This window comes from Condylostylus longicornis, unplaced genomic scaffold (genome assembly GCF_029603195.1).
Source record: "Condylostylus longicornis isolate FDR11 unplaced genomic scaffold, ASM2960319v2 ptg000091l, whole genome shotgun sequence".
Classification (NCBI taxonomy): domain Eukaryota; kingdom Metazoa; phylum Arthropoda; class Insecta; order Diptera; family Dolichopodidae; genus Condylostylus; species Condylostylus longicornis.
In genome coordinates, this window is record NW_026578059.1 from 1,643,659 (window position 1) to 1,665,972 (window position 22,314).

Sequence of the window (22,314 nt, forward strand, 5' to 3'; positions counted from 1 at the left end):
AGATTATATATATAGAACCAAAGTTCTAACTTTTGAAACTCTCAGTGAAAATATCTGGCTAAATAATATTAAAAGTCACAAGTTGATAAGTAAATAAATCCCGTGATATTACAATTTTAACATCAGAATCCATTGAATCTTATTCTTGTCCCCAAATATAAAAAATATTAATAAATAAAATTATTATAAATATTTAATTGATAAATTATTACTCGTAACCAGAAACTATAAAATATTGTATAAATATATCTATATATTTATATGAATAAAAAAATTTATTAAATAATTTCACAGCTACTTTATGTTAGGCATTCGTTCCATATAATTTTAATAAGTAATGGAAAAGTTAAAAAAGTTATAAAAAAAAAAACTAAATACAAAAATTAATACAAAATTCACAAGACTCTATTTTAAAAATCAACAGTTAATTTTTCTATTTTATCCATGAGCGTAACTAGATGCAGATGCTTGTGCTGATGCACTAGAATAAGCTCCATGTGATGAGGAAGGCCATTTATTTTGACAATCATTACATGATGATGATGGATAACCACCGCCAAGATTATTATCATTACCATTGGATGACCATGTATTTGCTGAACTGTATGCATTTGAGCCAGCATTTCCATAACCATAATTATCACCACCACCACAATTACCAGTCCCACAAGGGCTTCCATGAGATGGAGCATGAAATGATTCGTTTGGTATTTTAACTTTTTTAAAACTACCACATCCAGAAGAACCGCAATCATTAGAGCCACCATATGATGGTTTCTGTTTTTCATAATAAATATTACTGCCACATCCAGATGGACCACAACCACTACCACTATTTCCACCAACAGGTTTATGTATATAAACGTTACCATTACCTGAGCTACAACCACCACCATATCCACATCCATTTCCACCACTGCTTGGATAATGTTGACTATTACCACCACTTGGATAATGACCACTACCACCACTTGGATAATGGCTTCCACCGCCACTCACTTTATCATTTTGAAAAAAGAAAAAAAACGCAATTATATAAAAATTTTTTTGACTGCACAATTCAGTTTATAAATTATTCTGAATTTTATATTAATACGCAAGGTGTTAATCTTCATAATTAAATATTATAAGATCAAATTTTAAGTGGAAAGAAAAAGAGATATGCTTATCTGTTGCCGGAAAAATTTATGAAAATATTGTGACTTTGATAATGCAATATTCTTTCGCTTTTCTAACTTAGAACTTAAATAACTTAGACAACACTAAAAGACTCAACTGAAGAAAAAGCTTTTTTAGTTGTTAAAGTTCTAAGAATGTCATATATTTTTAATGTTGCATGAATGAAAATGTTTAATTTGTTTTTGTTTTCTTAAAATAAAAATGAAAAAAACAATTACCACTTATTTCCGGTAAAGCAACTTTTATTACTTTTACAATATTTCCACCAAGAGATCCTTGTTGACCAGATCCTGGATGACCTCCAGATCCTACATATCCTGATGATCCTCCAGCTGTTCCTCCTCCGTATCCTCCTCCTCCTCCACCACCACCCCCACCGCCACCACCATATCCTCCCCCATATCCACCCCCATAACCTCCACCAAATCCACCTCCATATCCTCCTCCGAAACCACCACCATATCCCCCTCCATTACCGGCTCCGTTAAATGATCCACCACCGTTATTACCACATCCTGGATTTCCACAACCACCGCTACCAGTATTATGACCACCGATACCACCACCACCAAATCCAATTGATATCTCTTTTTTAATTCCAAAACCACCTAATAAATTTTTTAGTAAGTGACCGGAACTAAATGATAGTCCACAAAAATAAATAAATACAAAAAATATCTACAAAAAAGAATCAAATCATGAAAAAAAAAATTAATTTATAAACTGTTATTATTTAGCTGAATAAAAATTCATGAATTCCACTCGTAAAATTCTATAAATTACGAACTTAGGCTACGACGTAGACTTTTGAATTATTAGAAAAGCCTTTCATAGAGACTATGAATCACCAATGGCAGCAACATTTTTCGAAGCGCCAAAATCAGTAATTTATTTCAACTGACAAATGTTTTTTTATATTTTTACCATCCTCTTTTAGTTGTTTGTTACGTTGGTTAATTATTTTGAGGGTTATTTCTACTATGAACGTAATGTTTGAATACATTTTCTATTACGAATATTCGGTGCAGAATTTTAGTAATTCGTAATTCACAGTAAGATATTCGTATTATTTCGAATTTCAGAGCTACGAATGAAATTCATGATAGGGCTGTATATTTAAATTTTATATTTGGCTATAAACATAATTTAATAATTATCAACAAAAAAATCGTTAAAAATTTAGAAAGAGCTTAAACTGTTAATATTGTTTTTGAATTTATTCTAATAATCCTTAAAAATTTTCGATATCTATATAATAGTAGTATTAATAGTTAAAGAGGAATTCAGCTCATAATTTCTAAATTGTTGAATTTCGTATTGTAACACTATTCAGCTCATAAATTCTAAATTGCTAAATTTCGTATTAATTATACAATCCAGTTAGTCAGTTCGAAAATTTTGAATTGCTGAATTTAATATTCATAAACTGAATTGTGGATAACTGTAATTTTAAATTCAGAATTCGTATAATATAAATCAAAAGAAAATTAGTCGATCAACGTGTTTTCCTATAAAGTAATCCTTTTGTATTTTAAGAAAAGTTTTGTTTAAATTAATTAATTACTTTATATATGTATAACATTTTCAAAATATTTAAATAATTATTTTAATCACAAATTTTCAATTTAAATTTCTTTTTCTATTTTTAATTAATTTTTCCTTAATTTATTAATTTTCAATTTAAATTTTTAGTAAATTTTACTTTTTCTTTTCAAAATTCAATTATCGCACATACCGATTTCATTATTTTGTAATCAATTCGATCAACAATGTTTTCAACACGATTAATAAAAAAATACTGATGAACATTTATTATGCCCAACCATTATTTATATATTTTTTTCTTATTAAAATTCTAAATATATTAAAATTCACATGCATATTTTTATTCCTTAAGCGCCTTAAGTTCCTTCTTTTATTTTTTACCCCTTCAGTTATCCATATGAAAGGAAAAAAACAACAAAAAAAAAACAAAATAAGATTATGAGAATTGCAACCACCCTCTCTAGAATATGCTAAGATTCATGTAAAAATATTATATACTGTAGCGTACTCAAACTGAAATACATTATCAAATATACAGTATTAGCCATATCCAAAAGAATTCTAAACGTAATAACTATGTTCGTTGATAAAAACCCGTAAATCATCTTAACAATAGAAAAGCATATATATTCTCGGACGAATCGAAATTTAATAAGTTCTTCACATTCTTCAATTCACACAATGTAATAGTTAAATTCTTACTTAGGTTTCTTCTAAGTTACAACACTGTATATATTGTAATATGTGAATTGAATGTATCTTGTTAAAATATAATATTACTGTATTGTTAAACATTGTGCAAATTATTTTTGATTCTTTTGTTGAATATTTATTATTTTGATGTAATAATTCGATTCTACAATAGTAAATACTCTTCCTTCTATAGGGTGTCTAAGACAATAATGTATAAATAATCAAAATAGTACAAAAAACAAATATTCATAGACGAGATTTTTGTGCGTTGCACGATGAAAAATATAAATTTATTTTGAAAACTACCTTTATATGTCACTCATATGGAGGGTCACATTTATTTTTGGCAACAGCCTTTTAATTCACATTAATAATGTAAATTCTTTATGTAATTTAAAATATTCTGTTCTATTAGAATTTTTCAAAAAGTTAAGTATATTTGAAATTGTAAAATTTTTATATAATACACCTTGTATTTTGAGTTTTACCGTTGAGCTTTAAAAATTCATAACACTACTACTTATACCATAAATAAAAATTTTTCTCCGTTTTCTGCGTTCAAGTGATATATTGGTATATATGTATGTATAATAAAAACAATATTATGTACAATAATTAAAAAAGCTTGACTATATAACATTATTCATTTTAAACTAATTGTAATGACAAAATTTTTATACAATAATTGCAATTATAATGAAATTTTTTATTAATACGAGAAAAAATAGAGTTGACCGTATAATACCCGTACGAATTTGTACGGGTATCGAAACACTTTGGCCCTACTAATATACATAGTTATTCGCTTGTGTGAAATTTCAATGTAACAACTTTTATAGTTTCTGAGATATAGCCAAATAATTTTTAAAGTTGTATGACAGCTACTCGATTCAGTACCCCGATTATATCAAATAGGGTTCTGACATTTATTATAATAAATGATTTGTGAAAATTTGGTGAACTTAGCTCAATTAGTTTTTGAGTTATCGTTGGGACGAACGAACGGATGGACAGACAAAGCTAAATCGACTCAGAATTCGACGCTGATCAAAAACATACACATGAGTCTATATCTTAGACCACTATTTCTTAGCGTTACAAACGGTAAGGCAAATTTAGTATAACCTTCGAACATACGTTCGTACGGGTATAAAAATCATAAATAATACTTTCCGTTTCTATAGTTTTTTTCTTGCAATCTGAAAACGAAAAATTTTTCGCAATTAATGTACATACTAGCTTGATAGTTTTAAAATAATCGAAAAACTCTTCAACATATAGAGAGCGGGATATACAGACTTTTCTTTCTAATATAACTGTATACTCAAACGAATTGAAAAATGAATGAACGAAACGAACGAACAAGCGAAGAAACTCGAATGAGACTTGAGCTAACGAATATGAAAAAACGAACAAAATACTTATAAACTGAATTGTGTATTAATATTGTATTTATACTACATTTTGGAAGTAATACTTAAAGGTTAAGATATTTTTTGATTTCTATTTGTTACTTTAATTTTAAAAATTTTAAAAATTTAATTTTCAAGACACGTTTTGAAAATTTTACAAAATAAAAACTTATTTAACCTTACTGTGTTAAAATTAACAAAAAAAAAATTGGGAATTTCCAGATCAATTTTTTTACTGTGCATAAAAATTATTCAAAATTTTTAATTTGGTATATTTTCATTATTGAATAATTTTCAATTCAAAAATTATTATAAATAATTCTCACAAACATTATGATGAATTAATGCAATAAGTTAATTTTTTTTTTGCAGTCTTTTAGTATTGGATACTAAATTTTAATATTTGTATTTAAAAAATATTTCTTCAATACTGTATATTAGAAAAGCATATTAGAAAAGGTTGATTTATTAAATATACAAATGTTAAACATCTGTCTATTAACTCAGCCTTGTCATTGAAATACAAAGTTCTTCCCTAGAACAAAAAACAGTTTGTCGGAAATAAAATAGAACATAAAAGTCTCTTCGTTATATAAAATAACCTAAGTGTATCTGAACGAGCTCAATTGTATTCTCACACTTAACAAAAATCTTGATTCGATACCTGAATACATTTTTACATTATTAAATAAATATTACAATATTTTTATTAAAATATAAATCCAAATTACTCGCCGTATAAGTTGATGTATACTCGTATAAGAATACCATAATATGAAAAAGCGCCAATATTTTTTCCGACATTCTTTTACTGTTCCCGGAACATCGGGTATATCTAAATAATAATCACAAATCGTATAACTATTTAAAATTTACATAAAACTCATCAATATATTGTATATACAAATATGAAATAAGTTATTGATCAAGTAGAATCTATACAATAAATAAAATAATAAAATTAAAGTTTAATTATTTTTACTTGGTCACTTATGACCATAAAAAAAAAACACAAGTAAATTAGAAATTCGTGCACTTTATAAATTTTTTTAATTTAAATTTTAATTCATTCTTATTTTAAATAAGCGCATTTCCTTATAATAGTTTTCGGAATAGATTCGGAGTTTTCGGAATAAATTCGGATAAAATCGGAGTTTTCTTTTGTATTATTCTCTCATTACCATATATATATATTTTCGTTTTGTTGTATCTTTTTGTATTTTGTAGCGTCATCAAGTCAAATGGAAATTTCTATAATAATTTTTAAAAAAAATTCGAAATGGACATACTAAACTAAAAAGTAAGCACCATTAATAATTAAATATTTTTCTTATATACAATTTAATAATAAAAATAAAATAATAACAAAATCAACGTCTTTATGTTAAAATCGCATTAAGAATTTCTAATTTTTGTTTTTTGTATATTACATCATCACTTGATATTAAATCATAGAGGTACATTCATACATACATACATATACGAGTGTGTAAACTGTATAGCGAAAAACTTAATGCATACATTATTATTTATGTGATACCAGCACAAATGTTTTCTGAGAGTCATATAACATAACAATATAGGCAATCATGGAGTTTTTGGCTTAGTGCTGCTAATTTCAACTCGTAAGTAAGTAAGTAATTTGAAGTATTGTTGCAGAGATAAAACGAAAGACTTAAATGAGAAACTTTTTACATATCCAAATATTTATAAGCATGTACTCGTAACATTTTTAGTATTTTCGCAACATTTTTGGAGTTCGAATAAAAAATGTCGAAGAAAGTGAAAATAATTATTCTTTCATTGTTAATTTACTTTCGTGAACGTCAACATATTGGTGGGATTTTCAATTTTTAGCATCCACTAATATTGTCATTACAGTGCTATGAAGGATTATGGATATTTTTGTCAGACAGTATTTTTTCAATTTGGATGTTCTACTCTTAACTCATTCGACTTCTCTTCAGCTTATCTCTTCCAAATTTTATATGTTTTTGAATTATATAATAATATAATTTTATTTAAAATCTGATACAGATTTTACAATGATGCTATATTACTATACAATTCAGCAATTATAACTTATACGAGTATACAAGCTGAATAGTAACAATAATACAATATTGATGAAATTTCGATGTTGGGGTAGTTATTACAAAATTTTCGTTTAAATGCATTTAAATTAAGAATTTTCCTGAAAAGCTTATTGACGTCAAAAATATTATAATATAACAATTTTTTTTAAAAATATTTCCGGTACAAGAGGTATTATAGGTAATCCGGTTTATAATTCATATTAACAATTATAATAACAATAATAATATTAAAAGTCTTACAAAAATATTATTTACATATTAATAAAAAATGAAAAATTGGAATATATCGGGATATTATATTATAATTAGTTCTATTTGATGTAATAACAATTAAAATGAAGACAATATCAACATAACTTTCCAAACAGAGATCTTGTTCAAGTTCAAATTATTTCAAAGAAATTTCGTGAGAATACTATGCGTTTTATTTTCGGGGAAGTTTTAATTCTATTGTTGAAAACTACTATTCATAAATATAGTAAATATTTTGGATATATGTACATAAAAAAAAATATAATAATAATTGTGTATTCAAATACTAAACTAAAATATGCACTTATAAATCTCTTAATGTGTACTAAGTCAAAAAATTAAGTTTTGAGTAAAAAGCATTTTAAACTTTTATTCTCAATTAATATTCATTTAAAATGATCCACTCTATTTTTTTTCATTTCAATATAAAAGAAAAGCTTTTGCTAACGATATCCGTTCTCTGCTCTATAATAAATTTTTAGCTTTACTAAGCATATAATAATATTTTAAGTTCCGGCTTGAAAATCGTCATACTTATGACGTTAGATGAATATTAAATAATAAATAATCAACAAACGAACATCAATAACATTAGACATACTTGTATGCTTTTGATAATAATTAAAGAACATTTTGGTAGACAATGAATCAGATTAAACAAGAAAAGGTGAGTACATAATATGTGTTATATATACTATTATTTGTTAGTATTACAGATTACTATTTGAATATTCTCAAAATTATTCTTATAAAACTTATTATAAAAAATCATTTTAAGAATATTAATTAATTCTGAATTAAATTTTAAAATATTAGCGGATAATGATTAACTTGGATGCTTTCCTCTTTTTGGGCTTTTGCATGAAATTCTAACGTATAACACTATTAGCGTGTTATAGCTAATAGTGTTATAAATAGCATTTAGTGTAGCAAAAATATGCCAACAAACGTGATTCTCAGTAACTATAACTAAAATCGTCATCATTTACAGATGGAAAGGGAAAGGAAAGGGAAAACGGGGAAGAAAAAATAATATTAGCTGTATTAATTTAATATTAGCTAGAGAAATGAGAAGAAAAATAGTTCGATATAATATCAGGGTAAATTGAGGTCCGACCAAGAAACTGGATAGGCCCCGAGTAACCATGAAACCAACGTTTACTATTAAAATATTCAAAAAATTTTTTAGAATCTACAAAAATCTCACTATGATTCCAATGAAGATGTCTCCAATAAAGGAATTCAAAAAGAGCCCTAAATCGATCATAGATACCAACAAAGACTAAGTAGTACACACGAGATCTCGAGACCATGTAGGTCTTCCATGCCGATTTGTATAATATTAGAAAAATAATTAAAAAAAAATTAAAGATGACAAAGATAGCTGATGACAGAGTGTAAGAAAATTATTCTTTGCTTTTTACTGACTGCATTGTATACAATGAGGTAGGTTATGTAATGGCACCAAATTTCTGATGCCGAGTTTTCGGTGGGAACGCACTTCTCTCTTAGAGAGATATCGGTCTGTTGGTTAGTGTGCGCGCGAGTATGTCAAGTTCGGTTTAACCGATTTTGATCAAATTTTATATGTGAATTTGGCTATGGCATAGATTGTGCAACTCTTGGAATATATCAAATCTCGGGAACTGGACTTTTTGCGGGTCAACTTAACATTTTTGGGTACACAAAGAGGAAATATGAACCAATTTTCTTGCAAATTAATATTTAAATTCGGGGTGTTAAACCAATGAATCTATAAATTTTTTGGAAACATCATAGCTCGGAAATTGAACTAGAGGCCGATTTTACATTTTTTACCATATCTACGAAAATAATTGATAGAATTTCTTGAAATTTGATGTTCTGGTTGTTACCGAAACTAACTGGTGAACTCTTCATTGAATTCAAGTGGAACAAAGCGAAACTCTGTTAAGAGCTAAATTTACACTTTTCTAGGTATGTTAATTAAAAGCTTGCTAACTTCCCTAAAATTAAAAGGAAGTGTTCAAAAAGCATAATTATAATCTTCTGTAACACTTTCACTAAACTAAGCAGTACGCATTGCGATCGGTTATATGCTGACCACATCAGATTTTTTTAATTTACGTTCAAGTTTTGAATTAATTATTTTTATTTTTGTGTTTTTATTATTATGATACTAAAAATAACATTCCAAATGATTTTTACTTTTTCAATTTAAATGAATTTCTTCTGTTTTTTTTGTTTGTTTTTGGGGTTTTTCTATGTATATATATATATATCGAATGCATCACATGCAATATTGAAAATATTTTTTTTCTCATATTAAATTTCGCGTGACTTGACATAAGACGTAAAATATTTTCCGCTAGAAGAATTCCATATAGTGTAATATTGTCGTATTATTTGGGATTTAAATTTTCTCATCTATATAAGTCAATTTTTTAACTATAAAAATTTATGCATATAGGTACAGTTATACACATGTTATGCATAAATACAAAAGATTATATTGAAAAAAATTCGGTTACGTTGACACTGTTAAAAAAAATTAATTTAAGAATTTGATGACATAAGAAATCAAAAGACTTAAAAATAAATTTAATAAATTAAGTCTGCCTCTTATATTTTTTGGATAATTCGAGAGAATATGTAAAAAAAAGGCAATTGTTAAAAAACCAGTCATAAGATCAAGTTTAAGACCACGAACACCTTGAAAAGCTGAACGCCGAATAGGGGAAAAAGAGTATTTCCCTATTTTTTTTGCTATTTTTCTTTTCGTCTATCCTTAATTTTATTAACTTGCTTCAAGTCCCAAAGTTTCCAGCAAATATATTCAAATATTCCCGATGTGCTGCTATACTAAGAGTTCAATGATTATTTTTGGAATTTTGATTCTTCCTGATTCAATTTAAGGGTTATTGGATGAGATTTTCATACGCTGCAAAAATATATTTGCAAAATTGCAAAAAAAAATATTTCTTTTTATAGTAAAATATTATTTAATAATAAAAAATTTTTCTGAATCTTATTTATTGTCATAATACGCAAGAAAAAAATTTAAATCCCACAACTGATATCGTCATTTTTGTGTATAACATTATACGATATAAACATGTTTATATATATATATATTTGCATAATAGCAGAATAATTAAAACTCCCTTATGTTTTATTTATGACAAAAACAGGTTCAATTGTTTGAAAATAGAAAATTAAAATTTAACCAACACAATCAAATTTATTTCATGATTGGACACAAGTTGAATAAGCCTGCTAATAAGCCAAAAGTTCTATATCATTATAATTAATATACAATATAGAACATTTGTATAGAACAAATTTTTATTAGAATACGAGTATATGAAGAACTGCGCTACATATTTGCATACGATGACCATTGAAATTTGAAATAATGCGCTGAGTACAAAGAATGGTTATAACATAAGTATGTCATTTTATCAATAGTTTCTACTTTATATACGATACATCTGTTATACATTTTCAAAAATTATGCAATATCATTTTAAGTAAATATTGAAATTACACGTTACAATTGAGTTTAAATATAAATACAATATATTAATGAATGTCGCTATACACGTAGCAGTTGATTCGTATACTAGTATGACAGATTTGACACGATCAACTCAATACATTCCTTTGGGCTTTTGAGTTATCGTATGAGATCCGTATAATTTTTTACAATGTTTAATTATATTTCATGTAAATTACATACAAGTTGAATTGGTAATATTGAAAATATATAAATATTTTTTATAAGTATATATGTAAATGATTAACTAATTTTAATTTAAATTTTAAATAATAATTTTGAATTATTTTAAGCAACATGACTGCGTTTTATGCATGTATACATACGTAAATATTGACGAATAATTCTTTCAAACCACATGAAAATTTTCTTTCTATCTATATGATATTTTTTCATAATCAAAACATAATGAAAATATTTAATGTTATACAAGTGACCTAAAAAAAGTGTATTAAGACAATTTTTTAATTATATTTTTCTGTTTTTGTTGTATCCTTCAAAAATCTCTATGATGGTAAATAATCTACAATGTAATTTAATTTTAAATTTCCAAAAACGAGAATAATTATAGTTAACCAATTAATTTCGGGGTGATTCTATTTATTAAACGAATTTATAAATTTTCGTAATAAATTTTTATTAAGCATTTTGATATATTTAAGATAAACTCTTTGATTTGTAATAGCAGCTATCTGAAACTGCTTGTCCAAATTTTTCTAATTAAACAAGAAAATATACCAAGAAGAAAGTTTGATTGTGCTCGCCTTTTTTTCGTTTTTGAGTTATCGTCCGATCGACCGGAAATGTGTAAATAAACGTAAAATTTTATTCTGAACAAGAATATGTTCATACCGCAAATGAGTCCTTTGAGTGGATACAAACTTCAAGTGCGATTTCGGTGTAAGTATAATAAAATAGAAATTAATTTTATAATTTACATTAAATTTTCAATCACCTTTATAATCAAATTAAAATTTATTTAAATCGACATAATTATATTATATTGCTCAAAACAGATTAAAATTATATACATATATGATATATATGATATATATATACATATGTATATATATATATTTATAGTATATTGTTCTAGTATAAAACATTCAGTGTATTTTGAAATTATTAATCATTAATTATTATACTATAATTTCCGATATGAATGAAAGATAGATAGCGTAATACGATATTTTTATTTACGATCAATATATTTCATATTAATATTTTTTATACAAGATGTTCAAAATTCGATGATACACTTTCGAAGCATAGAAGATTTCACAATGGTTTCGGAAAAAATTAAACAGACAAAACCAACTTGGTGGACAACTATATTTATTTTTTTAAAGGTTATGAATCTCAAAGACTTTTCAGTGTATATGGTATGTATTTAATGTAAATTATAATTTCAAAAAAAAAATTACTGAATAAATTTTCCTTTAAACTTTTATTTATTCAAAAATAAAAGATTAAAGGAATGAAAACTGATGTTTTTGATTCGCTGGACCCATCTGTTTCAGGAGCTCTTTCGATCTTTACTATTTCTCGTGTTAAACTTAAAAAAATAAGTAGCTCATTTTCCTAAAATTTTAGACATAATCTTCTTTAGCTGGCAATACAACAAGTCACCCAATTTTTTGAGGAAATTAAGTAGAAGCAAATGGACTTTTACTACGGACCGAATTTACACTTTTGCTCATATAACCAGAGAAATAATCAATCAATTTACTTAAAGTTTCATATTTAAAGGAAATTTTCATAATCTTATGCAACACATTGACAATGCGGTCGGTTATGTGCTGTTCACACCATGTTTTTTTTTTATAGTTCTCTTCCTTTTTAGCACTTTTCCACAAAAAAAATTTACTTATTAAAAATGTACTTATTTGTTTCACTTTGTCCGTCCGTCCGTCTCTACACACTTGAAGATGTATAGAAAATTGAAATTTCTTATGTACACGGATCTTTACTAGAAACTTATTTTCGTAGAAGAAAATTTTTACCTATCTCTCACCCCCTTTAAAAGTTATAGTCCCTCAAAGTCCTTAAAATACCATTCTTTAAGTAATTATTGTAGCCAAACCAGAAATAGGTTTTAAATTCTGCAAATACAGAGAAGTAGTGGCATATTTGAACTTTAAAAAAACAAAATGGCTATTAAAATTTAGGGTTATCTAAACTCCGTTTTTTACAAAATTTTGATATTGTGTTTCTTCTAGACCTCAGGTTTAGATATTCATAAGTAGTTCATTTCATTTGAAGAAAATTTTTTTCCACCATCAATCCCTCTCATTCCATTCCACCATTATCGCCTCTCGAAGTTTGAAAATTTGCACCTTATAGTTGCGAAAGTGCAAGCAAAAATTTTCTAAAATTCCATGCCATTAAAAATAAAAATTATTTCTCTTAACTCGGGCAAATTTACTCTTAAACTCGAGCATTATGTTAATGCCTCTTTAAATTTTTTTTATTTTTTTTTCCAAAGATTGCTTGCATTGCTCATCCTAAATGTATGCAATTTTTGAAACATATTGGTATATGAATGAAACTAATTTTAATAATGTAGTACAGAGACTGTTCTTAAAAGCAGCAGTATTTTCACTTGTTAAAGTGGAAAGTGCTACATTACAAACTATTGGATTTGTCTATTTTTCTTTCCCGCTTCATTCTTCATTATTTTTTGTTGTTTTTTTTTAGCTCAATTGTTTTATTGTGATGAGTTGAGTAGTGCCTTTAATCGTTTTATAATAATAAAAAAAAAACATTAAAAGCATCAATGTTAACCATTTTTATTTGATTTTTGTTTGTTTTGGGGAAGTTATTAGCTCACAACAAACTAGTTAATCAAAATTTTGCACAAAACTTTGGTAATTTTTTGTTTTTATAAAATTTCATTTCGCTATTGTGTCTATGCTACTATTAATGTTCAATGTCAAAAATTCATTGTTATTATTGTACTTTGTAGTATATTTTAAGATTGGTCTTTGGATTAATAATTTTTTAATTATTTTTTTTTTTTTTTAATTTATGATTTCAAAACTTTGCTATGTAGTAAGAACATATATATAGTATAAATCGTAAAAAGGTCAATTAATAAAAATAATAATATTAATTTATAAAAATTTGAAATATCCGCAATTTAAATGAGGTCCATAATATTATTGATAACGTATAGTAATTTAGTACAATTAAGTTCATCTTAAAAGAAATATTGTATAAAAATAATAATATAGTACGCATAATGAGACCTCAACATTGCCACTATTTTAATATAAACTTTAATTATTATGAAGCTCATAAGCTAAATTGTGTATATGAACACCCGTAATAGTCCTTTTTTGGTCCAACAACTTCATTGAATTTAACTTTTTGGATCCAAAAATCAGTTGGATGACTTTAGCTCGAAAACTTGGCTGGCAATTTCAAATTTTTGTATACTTACTTTTTTTTTAATTCAATTTTTTTTAGAGCAAAATTTTAGAGTTAGAGCCTTTGCTGACGATGTTGCTTGCTCATATTCCTCTAGTTTTGTGCTTGTTTGTGATATTAATTTTGATTCAAAAATTATTAAACATTGGCTTGCTTAACATAAAAACTCTTATGTTAAGCAAGTGATTAAAACTAAAGTACTGTTTTTTAGTCTGAATGATTCGTTGCCACTGGCTCATAATTTATATTATTATTTTCCTACATGTCTAGGTTAATGAAATACTTGAATGATTTGGATTATACTGAATTAAATTTCTATTTTAATGACATTGGCAGTTGTGATTTTGGCTGCTTTAAAGCGGCCAAAATGTGTTATAGGTCTTTTTAATATTTAGGTGTGATTTTAAGCAGATTGGTTCCTAAAGGCTACTGATCTCACTATATTATGTTTTATTTAAATCAAGGCTACAATATGGTATTGTGATTTCAGGTGGAATGCATGATGATTTATTAAGACCACTTCTTTTACAGCCAAGGAGTATAATTAAAATAATTATGAGAAAAAATCGTTGAGTTCATACGTTTAAGTTACGATCTTTATTAAAAATATTGCCATTGAAACATCTCTATTTAGCAAATAACTTTAAAAGGAATTAAATGTATAGCTTTAATTTTTAAGTGTTTATCTTTCAAATAACATTGGGATTACCATACCATTTTTTGTTATACTGTATTCGCCACTGTAATTATTTGCACAGAATGCCTTTAAATTATTTTATTTTTTCATTAATAGTTGGAATAATCGTTTTATTTTACAATCTAAGTACTAAGCAGTAAGTAAATGAAATAAAATTTAAATGAAAAAATTGAATGAAAATTATTAATTACACTAATTCTTCGTATAGAGACAAAGAATATTTTGTGACATTCAATTTCAAAGTGACAAATTCTTCCTAAAACGACAATATTTTATTTGTGCGTTGGTATGCACATATCTGTCTAATATTAAATTAAATGTCAGAAATTTTAAATTTTTAAATTTTTACCAGTGGATCAAAATAAAAATTGTGTATTTTTAAACGTGTAAAAATTTCATAGGAAAAACTGCAATAGTTGAATATTACTAGAAAACAAAACTCAAGGATTCTCTATTAATATTCAGTGAATTGTATGAAATCCGAAAAATTAAACTAAGCTATAATGATTTTCTCAAAATGCGAATCATAGAGCTATTCTGAAATTTTACTAAACTTAATTCTTTTTTCTTTTAATTAAAAAAATAAATGGTAAAAAAAAAATATGAATTTAAACTGGATATTTTTTTGTAAGTTTTTAGATTAAACTAAATATATACATATATATATTTATATATATATACCAATCATTACGCATACTCACATACACAGACTATTTGTTTAAAATTGAAGAAATCAAGATTTTCTGTATATGTATATGAAATTATTAATAAAAACTATTTACTATTTTTAGGGGTTATTATGGTAATCGTTTTTATATGAAATCGGTATGAAGTTGTAGAGGTATTCCATAATTAATTTAAAGAAATTCAATCAAGTAAATAGTATTTCAAATTCAAAATTAATTTTAACAAGGTACGAGTATACACACAATTCAGAAAGAGTAACTCATAAAATGAATTGTGTTGCAATAAAAATGCGTTGCCCACCTATTATTCTTTCTGAATTCTGTTAAATTAATTGATTTTAAATAATAAACGAGAAAAAATAGAGTTGACCGTGTCAACTCTGTGATACCCGTACGAATTTGATATCCAATGTGCTAGTAAATATCCCATTACTAACTATGGGACAGGCTATGACTTTAAGTTTCCGTATTACCATATTAATTTGTGCAAAATTTCAGTACTGTGCTTTCAATATTTTCTGAGATAATGCCAAATAATTCTTGGAGTAGTATGGTAGCTATCACAAGTGCTCACTTTTAATGAATATAGATGTCATTTTACTATAATTCATTTTGCAAAATTTTAGTAGTGTATAGCTAGATTGAACAGTTTTTAAGCCAAATAACTTTTCAAGTTTCATGGCAGCTATCAGAAGGAGCAAGCAATTTCGATAACTTTTATTAAACACAATGGCACCAATGATATAATCGCTTGTGCCAAAATTCAATACTGTAGCTTCTATAAATTTTTAGATATAGCCAAATAAATTATATGGCAGCTACCCGAACCAGTAACTCGATTATATCCAATTTAAATAAGTTTCTGGCATTTACGATAATAAATCATTCGTGAAAATTTGGTGAACGTACCTTAATTACTTTTTGAGTTACCGTTAGGACGGACGGACGGACAGGCAGGCAAACAAAGCTAAATCGACTCAGAATTTAATGCTGATCAAAAACATATGCTTGAGTCTATGTCTCAGACCATTATTTCTTAGCGTTACAAACGGTAAGGAAAATTTTGAACATACGTTCGTACGGGTATAAAAAGTGTTATTAACCTAAAATTAGCTAGTATAACCATGGGGTTTTTTTTTTTGTTATAATCTCAAATATTAAATGATAAAAATGATGGTATAGAATTGAAAAAGAAAAAAAAAAGAAAAAAAAAACATACAAACAAAAAAGTGCAAGTAAAGATATAAAAAGGCAAATCGATTAATACTTATGAATCAATTCCATTTTGATTAAATAACGGAATATTACCAAAAAAAGAAAAATTATTTAAGACGTTGGAATTATGAAGGTCAGTAGTTTTTTCCTTTTTTTTTATTTTCTAGAACTTTTAAATAAACAATGAATTTCTTTTTCTTTATGTTGTTTTCTATTCATCCTTTCTAGATAATTTTATGCCTCTGTGCTACTCTAACCGTAGCTAATGCTGGATTCTTATTAGGTGGTCTTGGAGGACTTGGAGGAGGAGGTGGTGGTGGTCATCATATAGGTGGAGGTGGTGGATATGTTGGACATGGTGGAGGCTTTGGAGGTGGACATGGCGGTGGTGGCTTTATTGGTGGAGGAGGTGGACATGGAGGTGGTTTCGATGGTGGACATGGTGGAGGCTTTGAAGTTGGACATGGAGGTGGTTTTGCAGGTGGACATGGTGGTGGTTATGAAGGTGGGGCTTATGGTGGTGGAGGTCATGCAGCTTATGGCGCCGGTGGTGGCGTAAAAGTAATACGAGTAATTCATGAAAGTGCTCATTCTGGTGGTGGTTTCGGTGGAGGAGGTCATGGTGGCGGCTACAGCGGTGGTTATGCTGCTGGTTATTCAGGAGGCTATGGTGGTGGTCATGGTGGAGCTGGCTATGGTGGAGTTGGTTTTGGTGGTGGTCATACTGGTGGTCATGGTGGAGGTCATATTAAAATAATTAAAATTATTCATAGTGGAGGTGGTAGTGGTCATCATGGTGGTGGCTGGTAATTTAGAAAAGTGTTAAAAATAATCAAACTTTGAAGTATGATAGAAAATAATTGTAAATATGTAATATAAAGTAAAAAAATTATAATATTTCTAATTTTAAATATTTAAAAAATTTAGTAAATTATAAATTTATGCGCAAAATATTTTGAATTTATTAGTGATATTTTAACTGTAGTTAATAAAAAAATAAAAAATTTTTTTTTGTATGAAAATTTTTTTTTTGTATTCTGTGTTAAATTTAAATATGTAATTATATTGCGTAATATTATGTTTAAATTTAAATATAAATATTTTGCATACATTTAGGATATTGAAGAAAAAAACTTATTCTCTTGTTAAAGGAAATAACTATTATTTGCCTAAATTAAGGTAAATAAACTATTTTGTTTTTTAGTTTTTAATGGTATTTACCACTTTAAAGTCTTTATGCTTCTGAAGCAAAGAGAACTAAAATTAAAACAAAATTATTTTTATATTTTGGACTTGTTTCAATGTATATACTAAGCAATTTGGGTAGGTCAAAAGACAAAAATATAATTTTGTTATAAAATTAGAAATAATATTGCGAGTTTCATTGTTTAGTTCTTGTTTTGCTTTATTTATTTTAGTTGAAGATTTGAAGACCTACTTTAGTTGAAGCGCAAAAAGAAACACCAACGTTTTGTTGAGCTTAATATAAGAATTACACTTCCTATTTATGACACCAGTTAGCCTGGTGTTATACTTAAAAAATATTGTAACTTTGGTAATTTTTATAGAATTTTAATTTTAAAGAAAATAACAGGCAATCATGAACCATTTAAAGAAAATTTCAGAAAATTAAAAATAAAAAGTTGCTTTTTATTTTTCCTGCTGGCCTGGTATTTTTTTTGATAAAAATTATAATTTTGGTAGTTTTTCCCAACTTAAATTTAAGAAAAGTAACAGGCGATCATGAACCATTTAAAGAAAATTTCAGAAAATTAAAAATAAAAAGTTGCTTCCTATTTTTCCTGCTGGCCTGGTATTTTATTTCATAAAAATTATAATTTTGGTAGTTTTTCCCAACTTAAATTTAAGGAAAGTAACAGGCGATCATGAACCATTTAAAGAAAATTTCAGAAAATTAAAAATAAAAAGTTGCTTTTTATTTTTCCTGCTGGCCTGGTATTTTTTTTGATAAAAATTATAATTTTGGTCATTTTTCGCAACTTAAATTTAAGGAAAGTAACAGGCGATCATGAACCATTTAAAGTAAATTTCAGAAAATTAAAAATAAAAAGTTGCTTCCTATTTTTCCTGCTGGCCTGGTATTTTATTTTATAAAAATTATAATTTTGGTAATTTTTCCCAACTTAAATTTAAGGAAAGTAACAGGCGATCATGAACCATTTAAAGAAAATTTCAGAAAATTAAAAATAAAAAGTTGCTTTTTATTTTTCCTGCTGGCCTGGTATTTTTTTTGATAAAAATTATAATTTTGGTAGTTTTTCCCAACTTAAATTTAAGAAAAGTAACAGGCGATCATGAACCATTTAAAGAAAATTTCAGAAAATTAAAAATAAAAAGTTGCTTCCTATTTTTCCTGCTGGCCTGGTATTTTATTTCATAAAAATTATAATTTTGGTAGTTTTTCCCAACTTAAATTTAAGGAAAGTAACAGGCGATCATGAACCATTTAAAGTAAATTTCAGAAAATTAAAAATAAAAAGTTGCTTCCTATTTTTCCTGCTGGCCTGGTATTTTATTTTATAAAAATTATAATTTTGGTAATTTTTCCCAACTTAAATTTAAGGAAAGTAACAGGCGATCATGAACCATTTAAAGAAAATTTCAGAAAATTAAAAATAAAAAGTTGCTTCCTATTTTTCCTGCTGGCCTGGTATTTTATTTCATAAAAATTATAATTTTGGTAGTTTTTCCCAACTTAAATTTAAGGAAAGTAACAGGCGATCATGAACCATTTAAAGAAAATTTCAGAAAATTAAAAATAAAAAGTTGCTTCCTATTTTTCCTGCTGGCCTGGTATTTTTTTTTGATAATAATTATAATTTTGGTCAATTTTGCAAATTTCACATTTTAGGGAAAGTAACAGGCGATCATGAACCATTTAAAGTAAATTTCAGAAAATTAAAAATAAAAAGTTGCTTCCTATTTTTCCTGCTGGCCTGGTATTTTATTTCATAAAAATTATAATTTTGGTAATTTTTCCCAACTTAAATTTAAGGAAAGTAACAGGCGATCATGAACCATTTAAAGAAAATTTCAGAAAATTAAAAATAAAAAGTTGCTTCCTATTTTTCCTGCTGGCCTGGTATTTTATTTCATAAAAATTATAATTTTGGTAGTTTTTCCCAACTTAAATTTAAGGAAAGTAACAGGCGATCATGAACCATTTAAAGAAAATTTCAGAAAATTAAAAATAAAAAGTTGCTTCCTATTTTTCCTGCTGGCCTGGTATTTTTTTTTGATAATAATTATAATTTTGGTCAATTTTGCAAATTTCACATTTTAGGGAAAGTAACAGGCGATCATGAACCATTTAAAGTAAATTTCAGAAAATTAAAAATAAAAAGTTGCTTCCTATTTTTCCTGCTGGCCTGGTATTTTATTTCATAAAAATTATAATTTTGGTAGTTTTTCCCAACTTAAATTTAAGGAAAGTAACAGGCGATCATGAACCATTTAAAGAAAATTTCAGAAAATTAAAAATAAAAAGTTGCTTCCTATTTTTCCTGCTGGCCTGGTATTTTATTTCATAAAAATTATAATTTTGGTAGTTTTTCCCAACTTAAATTTAAGGAAAGTAACAGGCGATCATGAACCATTTAAAGTAAATTTCAGAAAATTAAAAATAAAAAGTTGCTTCCTATTTTTTCTGCTGGCCTGGTATTTTTTTTTGATAATAATTATAATTTTGGTCAATTTTGCAAATTTCACATTTTGGGGAAGTAACAGGCGATCATGAACCATTTAAAGTAAATTTCAGAAAATTAAAAATAAAAAGTTGCTTCCTATTTTTCCTGCTGGCCTGGTATTTTATTTCATAAAAATTATAATTTTGGTAATTTTTCCCAACTTAAATTTAAGGAAAGTAACAGGCGATCATGAACCATTTAAAGAAAATTTCAGAAAATTAAAAATAAAAAGTTGCTTCCTATTTTTCCTGCTGGCCTGGTATTTTATTTCATAAAAATTATAATTTTGGTAGTTTTTCCCAACTTAAATTTAAGGAAAGTAACAGGCGATCATGAACCATTTAAAGAAAATTTCAGAAAATTAAAAATAAAAAGTTGCTTCCTATTTTTCCTGCTGGCCTGGTATTTTTTTTTGATAATAATTATAATTTTGGTCAATTTTGCAAATTTCACATTTTAGGGAAAGTAACAGGCGATCATGAACCATTTAAAGTAAATTTCAGAAAATTAAAAATAAAAAGTTGCTTCCTATTTTTCCTGCTGGCCTGGTATTTTATTTCATAAAAATTATAATTTTGGTAGTTTTTCCCAACTTAAATTTAAGGAAAGTAACAGGCGATCATGAACCATTTAAAGAAAATTTCAGAAAATTAAAAATAAAAAGTTGCTTCCTATTTTTCCTGCTGGCCTGGTATTTTATTTCATAAAAATTATAATTTTGGTAGTTTTTCCCAACTTAAATTTAAGGAAAGTAACAGGCGATCATGAACCATTTAAAGTAAATTTCAGAAAATTAAAAATAAAAAGTTGCTTCCTATTTTTCCTGCTGGCCTGGTATTTTATTTCATAAAAATTATAATTTTGGTAATTTTTCCCAACTTAAATTTAAGGAAAGTAACAGGCGATCATGAACCATTTAAAGAAAATTTCAGAAAATTAAAAATAAAAAGTTGCTTCCTATTTTTCCTGCTGGCCTGGTATTTTATTTCATAAAAATTATAATTTTGGTAATTTTTCCCAACTTAAATTTAAGGAAAGTAACAGGCGATCATGAACCATTTAAAGTAAATTTCAGAAAATTAAAAATAAAAAGTTGCTTCCTATTTTTCCTGCTGGCCTGGTATTTTATTTCATAAAAATTATAATTTTGGTAATTTTTCCCAACTTAAATTTAAGGAAAGTAACAGGCGATCATGAACCATTTAAAGTAAATTTCAGAAAATTAAAAATAAAAAGTTGCTTCCTATTTTTCCTGCTGGCCTGGTATTTTATTTCATAAAAATTATAATTTTGGTAATTTTTCCCAACTTAAATTTAAGGAAAGTAACAGGCGATCATGAACCATTTAAAGAAAATTTCAGAAAATTAAAAATAAAAAGTTGCTTCCTATTTTTTCTGCTGGCCTGGTATTTTTTTTGATAAAAATTATAGTTTTGGTCAATTTTGCAAATTTCACATTTTAGGGAAAGTAACAGGCGATCCATGAACCATTTAAAGTAAATTTCAGAAAATTAAAAATAAAAAGTTGCTTCCTATTTTTCCTGCTGGCCTGGTATTTTATTTCATAAAAATTATAATTTTGGTAATTTTTCCCAACTTAAATTTAAGGAAAGTAACAGGCGATCATGAACCATTTAAAGTAAATTTCAGAAAATTAAAAATAAAAAGTTGCTTCCTATTTTTCCTGCTGGCCTGGTATTTTATTTCATAAAAATTATAATTTTGGTAATTTTTCCCAACTTAAATTTAAGGAAAGTAACAGGCGATCATGAACCATTTAAAGAAAATTTCAGAAAATTAAAAATAAAAAGTTGCTTCCTATTTTTCCTGCTGGCCTGGTATTTTATTTCATAAAAATTATAATTTTG

The 22,314-nt window shown here is 26.5% G+C and overlaps 2 protein-coding genes across 3 annotated transcripts; one reads left to right on the plus strand and one right to left on the minus strand.

The window, feature by feature from the left end:
• Positions 1-254: 254 nt before the first annotated feature.
• Positions 255-3,004, minus strand: LOC129613758 (keratin, type I cytoskeletal 9-like). Its single transcript, XM_055527969.1, has 3 exons — positions 2,915-3,004; positions 1,398-1,857; positions 255-998 (listed from the first exon to the last, which is right to left on the minus strand). The coding sequence occupies exons 1-3, from the start codon at positions 2,921-2,923 to the stop codon at positions 439-441; spliced, it is 1,029 nt and encodes a 342-aa protein (XP_055383944.1). The 5' UTR covers positions 2,924-3,004; the 3' UTR covers positions 255-438.
• A 4,749-nt stretch (positions 3,005-7,753) lies between these two features.
• On the plus strand, positions 7,754-17,675 carry LOC129613777 (uncharacterized). Of its 2 annotated transcripts, none has more exons than XM_055527999.1 (2): positions 7,754-7,844; positions 16,968-17,675. In XM_055527999.1, the coding sequence occupies exons 1-2, from the start codon at positions 7,821-7,823 to the stop codon at positions 17,547-17,549; spliced, it is 606 nt and encodes a 201-aa protein (XP_055383974.1). In that variant the 5' UTR covers positions 7,754-7,820; the 3' UTR covers positions 17,550-17,675. The 2 variants fall into 2 exon arrangements, with proteins under 2 accessions (XP_055383974.1, XP_055383975.1); XM_055528000.1 differs by lacking the exon at positions 7,754-7,844 and adding an exon at positions 16,517-16,872.
• The last annotated feature ends 4,639 nt before the right edge of the window (positions 17,676-22,314 follow it).

Coding starts and splice junctions, on each gene's coding strand:
- LOC129613758 (XM_055527969.1), bottom strand. Junction 999..1,397: donor TGCTTTACCGGAAATAAGTG/GTAATTGTTTTT, acceptor AAAATGATAAAG/TGAGTGGCGGTGGAAGCCAT.
- LOC129613777 (XM_055527999.1), top strand. CDS start 7,821: ATGAATCAGATTAAACAAGAAAAG. Junction 7,845..16,967: donor ATCAGATTAAACAAGAAAAG/GTGAGTACATAA, acceptor CATCCTTTCTAG/ATAATTTTATGCCTCTGTGC.